General features: G+C 42.4%; 1 protein-coding gene across 1 annotated transcript in view; it reads left to right on the forward strand.

The window, feature by feature from the left end:
• Positions 1-14,288, forward strand: part of citb (citron rho-interacting serine/threonine kinase b) — a 124,499-nt gene that overhangs the window by 103,044 nt on the left and 7,167 nt on the right. The window contains exons 29-38 of the mRNA XM_079687075.1: positions 239-327; positions 1,021-1,125; positions 4,586-4,755; positions 6,399-6,443; positions 8,500-8,580; positions 10,361-10,496; positions 11,818-11,957; positions 12,056-12,148; positions 12,233-12,341; positions 12,626-12,754. Coding sequence (XP_079543201.1) covers positions 239-327; positions 1,021-1,125; positions 4,586-4,755; positions 6,399-6,443; positions 8,500-8,580; positions 10,361-10,496; positions 11,818-11,957; positions 12,056-12,148; positions 12,233-12,341; positions 12,626-12,754 — 1,097 coding nt within the window. The remainder of the gene's footprint in view (positions 1-238; positions 328-1,020; positions 1,126-4,585; positions 4,756-6,398; positions 6,444-8,499; positions 8,581-10,360; positions 10,497-11,817; positions 11,958-12,055; positions 12,149-12,232; positions 12,342-12,625; positions 12,755-14,288) is intronic.

Here is a 14,288-nt window from a genome sequence, read left to right on the forward strand (position 1 = left end):
GCTCTAACAATCAACAAACACTAAAAACATTGCATAATCTCTATCACTCAAACTATTATGAAACAAGATTAAAGTACAGGTCAATCAAATAGTACATATACAGTTAAAATATAATTACAATACATTTCAATTGACAAACTCTGATTACAGCGTCATTAACGTCGGCATGACTGGTTGCTTAGTACATTGTGTTGCACCGTGAGAGAAAGAGAGAAAGTCTTAATGTGTGTGTTCGCAGGAATGGGAAGCGAGGCCAGGGCTGGGAGAGGAAGTACATGATCCTGGACGGGACCAAAGTGTCCGTCTACGAGATCGAGCCCAGAGAAGGTGGATCACGATGTTACCTTTTTTATTCACATCTCACACTGCACTGTAACTTTAAGATATTGTTTTTTTTAACGTGTATTTATGTACATGTACCTGTGTTATTCATGTTTTATTATCTTTGAATGTTTACAATGTGTTTCCGCTGCACTATTTCTTAATGATCTTAACGTCTTTCATTATGGACAACCATTATAGCTCTTCTCAGAATGACTAACTTTTGAGAAAATTACCATTTCAATAAAAAATCTGAATTTTGACCTCACATCAAAACAAAAAATCAAAATAACCTAATCTTTCAAAAATACTTTTTAACGATGACTGATTATGACCTAAAACAAAAAAAACACTTTTTAAAATATTCACTCATTAAAATAGTGACCTTACCTTTGAAAAATGCCTTCACTTCTGTAAAGCACTTTGAATTGCCTTGTGTTGAAATATGCTATATTTTAATAAACTTGCCTTGCCTACAATGTGTGTGTGTGTGTGTGTGTGTGTGTGTGTGTGTGTGTGTGTGTGTGTGTGTGTGTGTGTGTGTGTGTGTGTGTGTGTGTGTGTGTGTGTGTGTGTGTGTGTGTGTGTGTGTGTGTGTGTGTGTGTGTGTGTGTGTGTGTGTGTGTGTGTGTGTGTGTGTGTGTGTGTGTGTGTGTGTGTGTGTGTGTGTGTGTGTGTGTGTGTGTGTGTGTGCTTCAGATTCAGTGAAGCCTCTGGAGGAGTTTGACCTGTGTCTGACGGATGGAGAGGTGGTGGTCCACGGAGCTGTGGGGGCTTCAGAGCTTCCAAACACCTCCAAGTCAGGTATAAGCACAGAGGGCAAAAGTACACACATCCTTTACTCAAGTAGAAGTACAGATACTCGTGTTTAAAAATACTCTGGTGAAAGTACTGACTAAACTTCACTCGAGTTAAAGTAAAGAAGTATGGGCTTCGAAATGTACTTAAGTAAAAAGTACCCATAACTTGAGTTTGAGTCGTCGAGAGGCTAAGCTTGGCTTTATACTGCGACACGTTTTCAATCAGAAAGTCCGTACTGAAGTAAGATAGGTTGAAGATATTTAATAACAAAAATCAAAACACACAATAACTTGAAACGGTCCACAGAAAAAGTCTTAGCACAAGCTCACCCTCTGTCATCCGCCCCCCGACATGAAGCAGGTGACATAAATACACAAACCACACCCATGTGGCGATTGCCGGAAGTGCTCAACAAACACAAATAAAAGTGATACAAACAAATAATAATGATACAAATAATAAACTCAGGCTAAGTAGCATTTAGGCTCCTACAATAATAGTAGATTACATTTGTATAGCGCCTTTTAAGAGACCCAAGGCCGCTTTACACGGTGAGCAAACAAACAAGAGGGGCGAATAATAAAGTACAATTGAAATGAATAGCAGTGGGAGTGGAAGCAGGGAGACTGTGATGGGTTAGGGGTCAAAGGCCATCGAGAACAGGTGAGTTAGGTCAGTGTTTTTCAAAGTGGGGGCCTAAACCCCCCGGGGGGCCGCCAGGTGGCGCCACGGGGGTCACGCAAAGTTTGAGGGGAAAAGGGAATTTTTTTTTTTTATTTTTTTTTTAGATGTTATTAATAACTGCATATCTATCAATCTATGTGTCCTTTGATGCCAATCTTTAAAAAAAAATTAAATCACACGACCGCCCTCCAAGCCAATCAGAATCGATCTGCCGCTACTGAGAGTGAAAATCTGCTCAGCTTTTGGAGCAAGTGAGAGCGAGTGAATGTTTCGCTCTGCAGCTGGATGAGAGCACGGATGTAGCAAATGTCGCAGAATTGCTTTGCATCCATCAGATTTATTTCAGAAGACAACTTTGTTGAGGAAATATTATTTTGCAAAGCACTGGAAGGTAGGACCACATAAAGAGAAGTTTTAGATGAGTACATCATCTCAAATGGACTTGACTGGTCTCGTTGTGTGGGTGTGTGTTCAGATGGGGCAGTGGGGCTATGACAGGCAAAGAAAGCGGACTGACAGCTTTGATCAGGCAGAAGGCCCCAAATGTAGTGGCAAAGCACTGCATGTTCCATCGGGAGGCACTTGTACACATCGTTTAAAAAAAAAAATGCAACAGGGGGGTCCCCGCCAGAGGATAATGCTATATGGGGGTCCTTGGCATGGCAAAGTTTGGGAACCCCTGAGTTAGGTAACCCCCGTCTCCTGATGACCTCATGTGACCCCTCTGGTGTTAGAGCCGGTGTTCACTTTGTGTCTTTTTCAACTGTTCCAATGAGGACAGGGTGCATGCAGTCGACTAGAAGCTCTGCACCTGCTCCAGCTATTCTTTTTACAGCCCGTCTGAAGCGCTCCTAGTTTGTTTTAGAAAAACTCCAGTGACGTCACGGTAGAAATTGGACAGAGAAGCTTGTGTTGATAGTGCCTTTCAGACTGAAACGGTAAAACAAAGACATAGAAGCTCCTTGTGAGCAGATGAGACCCTTGTTGTTGCAGTGAGTGGTTTTTAATTGATACCAATGAGACCAGAGCAGATGCAGCTGCACGCAGCCATCTCCAGGAGAAATGGTGTTGCACCTAACTTGTTTGAGCACTTGCTGCCGCTCCAACTGCTGGAGTTATAATATTGTAGCTTTTCAGTGAAACTCCGGAGACGTCACAGCAGGCATGAAGGACACACTTGTTTTGACAGATAACAAAGATCCAAAGAAAAAACCAAAAGCTTTTAATAAATATCATCCGGACCCCGCATGTGGCTGCCGCTCAGTGTTGTACTTCGATAAGTACAACATGTATGAGTGTGTGACCTTTAATCTCCGTACTCCGATTGTCCTTCTCGCTCTATGGCAGTCAGGCTGAGCGACGACCAGCTGTTCAATACAAAGTGTGAGAGAAAGCATCATCCATTTTGTTTTAATAGCAAACAAACGGAGGTGTAGTAGCTCCAACAGATCAGAAGATACAAGGGAGTGATGCTGGTTTATCACAATGTCGAGAATTTGTTGCCTTTACAAGAAAAAGCAGAGGGAGAGTTTTCCTGATGAAATGCTGGCAGGAAACGGCCCAGCGCCTTTCCACTCCAAAACAAAGAGGCTCTTATGTTGACTCAGGGTCTTATCAGCAGAGAAGGCAACAGTACACATCCTTTACTCAAGTAGAAGTACAGATACTCGTGTTTAAAAATACTCTTGTGAAAGTAGAAGTACTGACTAAACTTCTTTACTCAAGTCAAAGTAAAGAGGCTTTGAAATGTACTTCAGTAAAAAGTACCCATAACTAGCAGCTGTTTTAAAGAGTACCTGACCTCCCTTTATATTAATAGAACAATAATGTCATTGTTAGCTAATGAATGTTTCCATGGTGACCAACGGCAACATGACAACGTTTTCATTGGTCCCTCTTCTTTAGAGAAGACCAGGAAATGATGGATACACGGATCGTGTTCAAATCAATAGGCACGCAATGACTCTAAATAATAATGATCACGCCACCAAACACACATTCAGACTAAAGGAACCAGGCTGTTTGGAAAATGAGAGAAGTAGAAAGTACAGGTATTTGGGTTCAACATGTAAGAAGTAGAAAGTACAGGTATTTGTGTTCAACATGTAAGAAGTAGAAAGTACAGGTATTTGAGTTCAACATGTAAGAAGTAGAAAGTACAGGTATTTGAGTTCAACATGTAAGAAGTAGAAAGTACAGGTATTTGTGTTCAACATGTAAGAAGTAGAAAGTACAGGTATTTGTGTTCAACATGTAAGAAGTAGAAAGTACAGGTATTTGTGTTCAACATGTAAGAAGTAGAAAGTACAGGTATTTGTGTTCAACATGTAAGAAGTAGAAAGTTCAGGTATTTGGGTTCAACATGTAAGAAGTAGAAAGTACAGGTATTTGTGTTCAACATGTGAGAAGTAGAAAGTACAGGTATTTGTGTTCAACATGTAGGAAGTAGAAAGTACAGGTATTTGAGTTCAACATGTAAGAAGTAGAAAGTACAGGTATTTGGGTTCAACATGTAAGAAGTAGAAAGTACAGGTATTTGTGTTCAACATGTAAGAAGTAGAAAGTACAGGTATTTGAGTTCAACATGTAAGAAGTAGAAAGTACAGGTATTTCAGTCAAGTAGTGGAGTAAAGTACTGATACCAGAAAAATATACTTAAGTACAGTAACAAAGTATTTGTACTCCACTACTTCCCACCTCTGGATATAACTATAACCACAGGCTACCACAGCATTGTTGCTCCTACAAGTGTCAATAAGTGGTGTTTCCTGTTGTTCAGACGTCTCCTACGTGCTGAAGCTGGAGTCTCGCTGTCACCCCCCCTGCTGGCCGGGACAGTCCATCTACTTCATGGCTCCCAGTTTCCCCGATAAGCAGCGCTGGGTGGCGGTGATGGAGTCGGTGGTTTCTGCAGGAAGAGCATCACGAGAGAAGGCCGAGGCCGACGCAGTGAGTATCTCCGGAGCTGACAAATAACCTGTTGCAAAAATATCACTCGTCCCCGGCTTGGGCTTGAAGCTCAGGATCCATGTATCTGTGATCCTCTCCAGAATGGAAGTAGTCATCACATACAGAGCATCAACTAGTTCCTGAACAGTGTCCTTCACATGCTGATATCCAAGAGAGGGAGTTCCACAGTCACAAGATGGAGGAATAGAAAGCAGTATTCAATGTTTACTTCAGATTAGCTCCACGTCAGAAATGAGCATGCTTGTCATATGTCTCTCTCCATAGAGGCTGAATCACCATGTTAATCACATAGCTATCATATGCCTCAAACAGTCCTGATGCTCTTCTAGGTAATCACACATCCTGTCATGTTCACAGCTACAGTTGGGATACCTTTGTTATCATGTGGACTCTCATGTTGGAAGAGGACATTCAGGCCCCGTCCACACAGAGACGAAACGGGTGTTATCCGCTATAGTTCTTTATCGTATGGACGGTTCGTTCACACGAGGCCGTAACGGAACCGCGCAAACGGAGCCCTCAAACGATAACGCATCCCAAAGTGGGAAGGTCTGGTAACGTAACGCTTGTGGCACCGTGTGTACGCCCTAAACGATCATAGCCCCGTCTCTCCCCACCTCTCCTGCTCACCCCGCGTCATTGCTGATAAGTTTCGCCAACAACAACAACAATGGCGGATCACATCTACAGCTCCTCTACCACAACCATCAGCAACAAGTGGACATGGAGAACTACATGAACTACATGTTGCTAAATCCACCGCGGAGAATAAACAGAAGGGCAACCATGGCAACCATGCTCGGGGGGTCTTATTCGCTGTATTTTGTGGCCGAAGTACAGCGCTAACATATGTACTACAGCGTCTCCAGCGGGTCGAGCAGCCTCGTGTGGACGGACACGTTCCTTGTGCAGATTCCGTGTGGACGGAAGACCTTTTTGATATCGACCTCGGTTCGTTTTCGTTTCCGTCTCCGTGTGAACGGGGCCTCAGTATTTTCCCAACATAACCCGTCTAATAAAACGTTCTAAGGCTGTTTAACTGTGTGGAGGCTTTACTGAGCTGAGGATACTGTATGAGGGCTGGACGATGTGAAAGAAATAACTAATTGCAATTATTTTGAAGCTAATTTAAAAAAAAAAAAAAAAAGTGACAATTCTGCAAAAAAATCTGAATTCTGTCGAAGATTTTAGAATTCTGAGAAAAAAGTCAAATTTCTTAGGAAACAAATCTGAATTCTGAAAAAAATATCTGAAATCTGTGAAGAGAAAAACAGAATTCTGAGAAAAGACTCAGAAATAAAACATATTTTTATTAATGCAGATCTTCCACTCAGTATAATTGCAATACGTAATTTTCCCCAAATCATCCAGCCCTGTGTGAGTGTGTGTGGAGGTTTATGGATGTAATGGATAAGCACCAGTTCGTTAATATGTGTCGTTAACTGTCCCCTTCTTCTCTCCTCTCCCTCCTCTCTTCTCCTCTTCCTCCCTCCTCTCTCCTCTACCTCCTCTTCCTCCTCTCCTACTCACCTTCTCTCTCTCTCTGCTGTGTGTTGCTTTTCCATCGTGCGTCACTATATGTCCGGTATATACGGGCGTGTTGATTTGATCTGCACACATAGGCTGCTATGTCCAAAAGAATAATGGTTCTGACTCCTCTGGTCCAGGTAAAACACACAGAGATGAAGATATGATTTACTAACACACACACACACACACACACACACACACACACACACACACACACACACACACACACACACACACACTCACTCACTCACTCACTCACTCACTCACTCACTCACTCACTCACTCACTCACTCACTCACTCACTCACTCACTCACTCACTCACACACAACACTCTCTCTCTCACTCACTCACTCACACACACACTCTCTCTCTCTCTCTCTCTCTCTCACACACACACACACACACACACACACACACACACACACACACACACACACACACACACACACACAACTCTCTCTCACTCACACAACCACACAACTCTCTCTCTCTCTCACACACACACACACACACACACACACACACACACACACACACACACACACACACACACACACACACACACACACACACACACACACACTCTCTCTCTCTCTCTCTCTCTCTCTCTCTCTCTCTCTCTCTCTCTCTCTCTCTCTCTCTCTCTCTCTCTCTCTCTCTCTCTCTCTCTCTCTCTCTCTCTCTCTCTCTCTCTCACACACACACACACACACCTTCATAAGACTGTTAAACACCTGAACTTGTGAAAGAACATCCGTAACATTCATCTGTTTGCAACCTACAAATTATTTATCTAACATATCATATTCCAATTACTTGTGTTAAGACTCTCCTTCAAATATTATCTGTTTTATTGTGTTGCACTGTGGGAATCTTGAATCACGCTGTCATGCATGTGTCACCCCTCCTCACTCTCACTCTCCTCTGTGTTTTAATGTCGCTGAAATATGTTTTTGGGTGTTTTCTGACCACAGTACACGACTTCTCACCAAGATGTTTGATCATCTTTGTGTTGATCCTGCTCCGAGGACCCGGGTGTTAACCTGCTGGTGTACTGTGTGTGTTGTTACCCCCCCTTCCCCTCTGCACACTCAAGTCACCTGATTCTTCTGGGGGTCACAAGTCACACATATATGATGGCATATCAAGGTTATTGCAGGTTGTAAAAATACTGAATTACAGCGCTGAGGAGAATTAAGAAAATATTACATTATTGCCTCTGCATTGGATTATTATGGGATAGGTTAATAACTTCATAATTAACTACGTCTGAAAGCAGAAGTCTAGCGCAAATAATTGCAAGTGTCTTCAGTGAGAATGTCACAAAATGATCTAAAAAGAAAAGCCAAGTTCTGGAGAAAAAGTCAAAATCGATAAATATAAGTGACATTTTGAAAAGAAAATAACATTTTGAAAAAAAGACAAATTCTTAGAAAAAAGGCATATTTGAGATGCATTGTGGGACATGTAGTTTATGGGCAACGTGCTTCTGTAAATCATCATGTAACCGTATAATAAACATATTATATTCTTTGCAAGCTCTTGTGGGGCCACAGAAAATGAAGCCACAGGCCGGATTTGCTCCCCGGGCCTTGAGTTTGACACCCCTATTCTAAATTAACCACATCGCTTCATTTTCTATCATCCTCATCACAACACAGACGAATACAAATGTGTGATTTTAATCTCAGATAATATCCTCTGAGATTATAAAACCATAAATCTGCAAAATATAAATAATGTTAAACTCTCTGAAGTTGAATTTAAACTTTTAACATGAACCATTTTATTTTTGTTTGACAAACCACATCTCTTCACTTTGATTGGATCATCCTTCTCAGTTGTAGTTGTGTCCTCCTCAAATTATATTTTGACCACAAAGCAGCGCTGCAATGGCACTGATATGCCGCATTATGAGCTGGATGACATAAACATGATTTATATTTAGGGAAAGGGGAGAGGCATGTTTCAGAATGATGTGAAACTAATGCTTTCTTCACTGTTTCGTCACGGCTGTAAACGGTTCAGAGTGAAATATGAAACAAGAAATCCTTTATTAACTCGCTTTCTGCTGGTGATTTGGTCCCACCTCTGACACTAACCCTGTCCTGCAGCCCCCCCTCCCTGTGCTGACCCCCCAATCTGAGGTCATGTAGAGGTCATGACCTGCTGATCCCTCTTCTCTCTTACAGAAGCTGTTAGGAAACTCTCTGCTGAAGCTGGAGGGAGACGACCGGCTGGACATCAACTGCACGCTGCCCCTCACTGATCAGGTCCATCACACTTAGTATAGGTTTTATATATATTTATTAAGGAAGGGACAATGCACACTAATATGAGCACTTTAATTAATCATGAATACGTGCCAGAGCTAGCCATAACGGTTGATGGCATTAACCTGTTAAGCCCCAAGGTCCCCGCCGGCGGGTACTTTCTTTTTTTTTTTTCACGACACTGTGTCTCAGGGGATCTTAATATTTAAGAACCTATTAATGTGTTATACCAGATTAACGGGAATAATCTCAGCTAACTGATGATACAAACCATTTTTACCAAAACAAAACACAAGTCTCATAAGAAGCATCTAAATGACCCCTGAGCGAAAAATGCTAACGCACTTTGGCACAGAACTCAAGATAAAAGTACCCTTATTCCTTATCGTAGCTGCACATACAAGATATCTGATTAAAGCTGAGGTTCCACAGATTATTTAGGTATAGTATCATCACTAACTGATCCGAACTCGCGATAGGGGAAGCAAACTCAGACATCACAACACGTACCTTTACGTAGCTTTTAGAGGAGATCGTCTCACCGTAGCTGTCAATCTGATCAAAAGACGTGTTCCATGGCATTAAAACAAGAAAAAAAGCGGCTGAATCGGTTAATCCATAGGTTGATAATGTTTCTGGGTAATAATCTTTTTTATTTATAATCCATAATTCAATTTTTTTGTAAAAATCGGAGAGTAAAAGTTAGCTGCTAATGGTAGCCACCAGAGTTATCGCAGCTTCCGGTCTTGGCTATGCGTCAGTCTCACACACACACATTGCCAAATAAGGAGTATGTGGGAGTTCCCCTCGATTCTATTGGCTCTGACGGTTAGAAAGAGATGTCAATCAGCACAATCGAACAAGGGGGGCCAGAGATAGGTCAAATCCACCCAAATGACCCCATAAGTGTTTTTTTTGTGCTAAATCTCTCTAAAAAGGTCAGATTTCACTTATTTTGCATCAATCTTGATTCAGGGTACTTATTATATGTTGTACTTTGGATTCCTAAAGCTTTTAGTCTACCATCCCATCATTCAAGGGTGGTTTTCACTATAAGTAACACAATCATTTACATTTTTTTACTGTGTTCAATCTGAATTTACTTTAAAATAAAAACATCTATATTGATTCTGACACTCCTACATCCAACTCATAGATGTAACCTTGCTTTGAGAAAAAAGATTATTAATTTAACCCTTTTAGAAGGGAAGATATGGTCATTTGTTCTGGGAATGTCATTTTCGAGCCTGAGGCCTGAAAAACAGGCTCGGGGCTTAACAGGTTGACAGAAAACATGCATTATTGGAGTCTTAAAAGTTATTTTTCTGCTGATAACTTTATGTCCCAGACTGCTGCAGAACTTCAATACAGACGTCATCCCACGTTGAGTTCAGTGCGTCAACAAAACGCGCAGTACCAGTACATGAACAAACATTAGTTCAAGAGGCACAAAAAACAACAAACACTTGCGGTCACAATGCTTTGGGAGCTATCTGTATGTAGTAGCATATTAAACAAAACTGTATTACCTCATGCCATATTTTAACGATTTTAATATTACATGAAATAGAGTATTTATTTATTTATTATATGTTATTATTTTTGACATAGGGCAACTTTGTTTCGTCATTTACAGACAATAAATAGAAAAGAAACCATCCACATTCAGTATAACGATCCTGAACAGAAGCTCGGGACTCACAGCGAAGGTTAACCCCATGTTGCCCCCCCTTCCACCTCCAGCAGAACAATGACAGTGATGGTGTTTATGTTGCTGCAGATTGTCCTGGTGGGCTCTGAGGAGGGTCTCTACGCTCTGAACGTCATCAAGAACTCTCTGACGCACATCCCCGGCCTGGGCTCCGTCTTTCAGATCCACATCATCAAAGAGCAGGACAAGCTGCTGATGATCGTCGGTCAGAGAGCCTGATTTCTCACTTTATCTGTTATTTTGGAAAAGCATTCATTTCACATTCTACCACAGAAAATACGTCAGTAAATCCCCCACTGGTGGATTTATAAAACGGCGGTTGCTAACAAGTGACTAAATGAGACGACTAAACGTCATCACGACCAACATTAGCCATCTTTAGCTTAGCGGTGGTGACGTGAAGTCATGTGACCGTGCTGTAGTTCCTTTATAGCCCAACATTAGCCTCCTTTAGCTTAGCGGTGGTGACGTGAAGTCATGTGACCGTGCTGTAGTTCCTTTATAGCCCAACATTAGCCTCCTTTAGCTTAGCGGTGGTGACGTGAAGTTATGTGACCGTGCTGTAGTTCCATTATAGCCCAACATTAGCCTCCTTTAGCTTAGCGGTGATGACGTGAAGTTATGTGACCGTGCTGTAGTTCCATTATAGCCCAACATTAGCCTCCTTTAGCTTAGCGGTGGTGACGTGAAGTCATGTGACCGTGCTGTAGTTCCATTATAGCCCAACATTAGCCTCCTTTAGCTTAGCGGTGGTGACGTGAAGTCATGTGACCGTGCTGTAGTTCCATTATAGCCCAACATTAGCCATCTTTAGCTTAGCGGTGGTGACGTGAAGTCATGTGACCGTGCTGTAGTTCCATTATAGCCCAACATTAGCCTCCTTTAGCTTAGCGGTGGTGACGTGAAGTCATGTGACCGTGCTGTAGTTCCTTTATAGCCCAACATTAGCCTCCTTTAGCTTAGCGGTGGTGACGTGAAGTCATGTGACCGTGCTGTAGTTCCATTATAGCCCAACATTAGCCTCCTTTAGCTTAGCGGTGGTAACGTGAAGTTATGTGACCGTGCTGTAGTTCCTTTATAGCCCAACATTAGCCACCTTTAGCTTAGCGGTGGTGACGTGAAGTCATGTGACGGTGCTGTAGTTCCTTTATAGCCCAACATTAGCCACCTTTAGCTTAGCGGTGGTGACGTGAAGTCATGTGACGGTGCTGTAGTTCCTTTATAGCCCAACATTAGCCACCTTTAGCTTAGCGGTGGAGACATATCCTCATTTGATTGTCACACAATGACTAAGAAGTTAATTGTTTCTTATCCTGGAAAATCAAATAGTGTGTGTGTGTGTGTGTGTGTGTGTGTGTGTGTGTGTGTGTGTGTGTGTGTGTGTGTGTGTGTGTGTGTGTGTGTGTGTGTGTGTGTGTGTGTGTGTGTGTGTGTGTGTGTGTGTGTGTGTGTGTGTGTGTGTGTGTGTGTGTGTGTGTGTGTGTGTGTGTGTGTGTGTGTGTGTGTGTGTGTGTGTGTGTGTTTAGGAGATGAGCGGGCACTGTGTCTGGTGGAGATCAAGAGGGTGAAGCAGTCTCTGGCTCAGTCCCACCTGCCCAGCCAGTCTGAACTCTCTCCGTACATCTTTGAGACGGTGAAGGGCTGCCATCTGTTCTCTGCAGGACGAGTACGTCTCCTTCACCTCCGTCTCACTTCACACAAAGCTTTAAAGTGCTTTCTTTTTTTAAATTGGGTGAAAATAAACATGTACATCTCTCTCTACAGATAGACAACGGACCCTGTATTTGTGCTGCTATGCCGAACAAGATAACCATTCTGCGCTACAACGAGAATCTCAACAAGTACTGCATCCGGAAGGTGAGTATGTTTTTTCAGCAATAATACTTTGGTGGGGGTGTGCAGATGTTTCTGGTAGTAACAGATGTTGTTTCACCCTCTCAGGAGATCGAGACCCTGGAGCCGTGCAGCTGCATCCACCTGACGAGCTACAGCATCATCATCGGCACCAACAAGTTATACGAGATTGAGATGAAGCAGTTCGTGCTCGAGGGTGAGGGGGGGAATCAGAAAAATATTAATACAGCCACAGATTTAGGGGTAAAAATATCAAAACCCGTACGGAGCCCCTAAAGGGATATGAAAAAAGTATATTATTTGCATTATCATCACAAATCGGTCTTAAATAATCTCTGAGTCGCATTTAAAAAGTATTTCATGACATTCTCTGCACGCTTTTCAGTTTTTTTATGCGTTAAAAAATGACATAGCCCTTTCCTTCAGTTGGTTTGCCGTCTATTCCTGTGTCTTTTTAACATATTTAATGACCGTGTGCAGAGTTCCTGGATAAGAACGACGTGTCTCTGGCCTCCGCGGTGTTCGCTGCCTCCTCTCACAGCTTCCCCATCGCCATCATGCAGGTGGCCAGCAGCCTGCAGAAGGAGGAGTACCTGCTGTGCTTCCACGGTGCGTCACACTCTCTGTAGTACTGTGGGGCTAAATAATGCAAACAATATGGGTCGACAAGCACCTCCATAAAGTAAGTAATATGATTTAATGAACAACAGGGCTTAAGAGAAAGGAATGAGGTCATCTTGGACTGAAATGTTCAATACAATCTCAGTTTTAAAACAAGGACATTTGACGAACACTAATGTAAGAAAAGACAAAATAAACAATAATATTGGGCAACAAACACCTCTATAAACTAAGTAATATGTTTTATATTTCATTGTTTCTTTCATATACCAGTGTTGATTTCTTTGAACCAAAACTGTGATAATGACACGCAATATTTTATATAGATCCGGGGTTTTCAAAGTGTGAGGCGCGACTCCCCTAGGGGGCGATAGAGAGCTTCAGGGGAGGTGCAGCGCGAGAAAAAAATAACGAGAAACAGTGAAATCTAGCTCGATAACTTCAGCTAACTTTATGCGCCATGAATACCCGCTTCTTCTCCATCCTCTGCAATGAGATGGGCGCTCACTTCCAACAGCTGCTGCTGCACTCCGAGGTCCGGTGTGATTTGCGTGAGGAAGTTCTCCTCTTCCTCGCTGAAATCAACTCCCCACTGGTCAAGCACATGGAGGACATGAACTGGGTTGCAATGTTAGACTATCTGTCCGATATCTTTGACCGGATAAACCTGTTTATTCCTGTCTACATTGCATCCCCGCATCATCCGCCTGCGCGCATCAAAGACGCAGACTCATTGTTCCCACTACAGTAGGTGTCATGGCCGTAACAAAAACGTGGAACGGACACGAGATAAGAAAGATATTTATTGTAAAACAAACAACTAAACAAAAGAGCTACCAACATGTGATGTGTTAATCACTAAGATCAGTAGTGTAGGTGTGGGTGTGTGAACGTGGTGTCGTGCGAGGTGTTGAATGCCAAACTAAGAGGAAGGGAAACAAAAGCATATAAGTCAGGTAGCTCAAAAACAGATCCTCCAACAGAGAGAGCGAGCGAGACTCGAGCTCGAGCCTTTCACTCCTCCGGTACCGGCGGCCAGGTGCCCTCATTCAGCGCTGATAGGGAGGAAGGGAGACCGTTAAAGGGCCATGCACACACAACAGGAGAGAATGAGGCAGGGGTCGTCACAGTAGGGGTTAGGGTAATAAGGAGGCACAGTTAACGTTCAGTGCGTTGCTGGGAGAATATAAGGATTTATCCACGATGTTGAAAATGTTAAAAATGTTTTTAAAACATAAAGATAAAAAGGTTTAAAAAAGTTGCTGTTTAATGTTTAAGGAGGTGACGCTACTCAGCCAATCAAATCGGTGCAGGCGGTGAGTCAGCACGATAGATTCAAACACACGAGAGACGAGTTGTCGAGTTGTCAATACAGAATGACAACAACAAGGGAAAGAAATTAGGTCATTTTTGACTGAAATGTTCAATAAAATCTAAGTTTTAAAACTGTTTCAATTTGCTAAAACTAAATGAAACACTTAGGATTTTCTTTGACCAAGATGAGACTAAAGTAGCAGCCTTA

The sequence above is a fragment of the Notothenia rossii genome (assembly GCF_949606895.1).
Source record: "Notothenia rossii genome assembly, chromosome: 6".
NCBI lineage: Eukaryota > Metazoa > Chordata > Actinopteri > Perciformes > Nototheniidae > Notothenia > Notothenia rossii.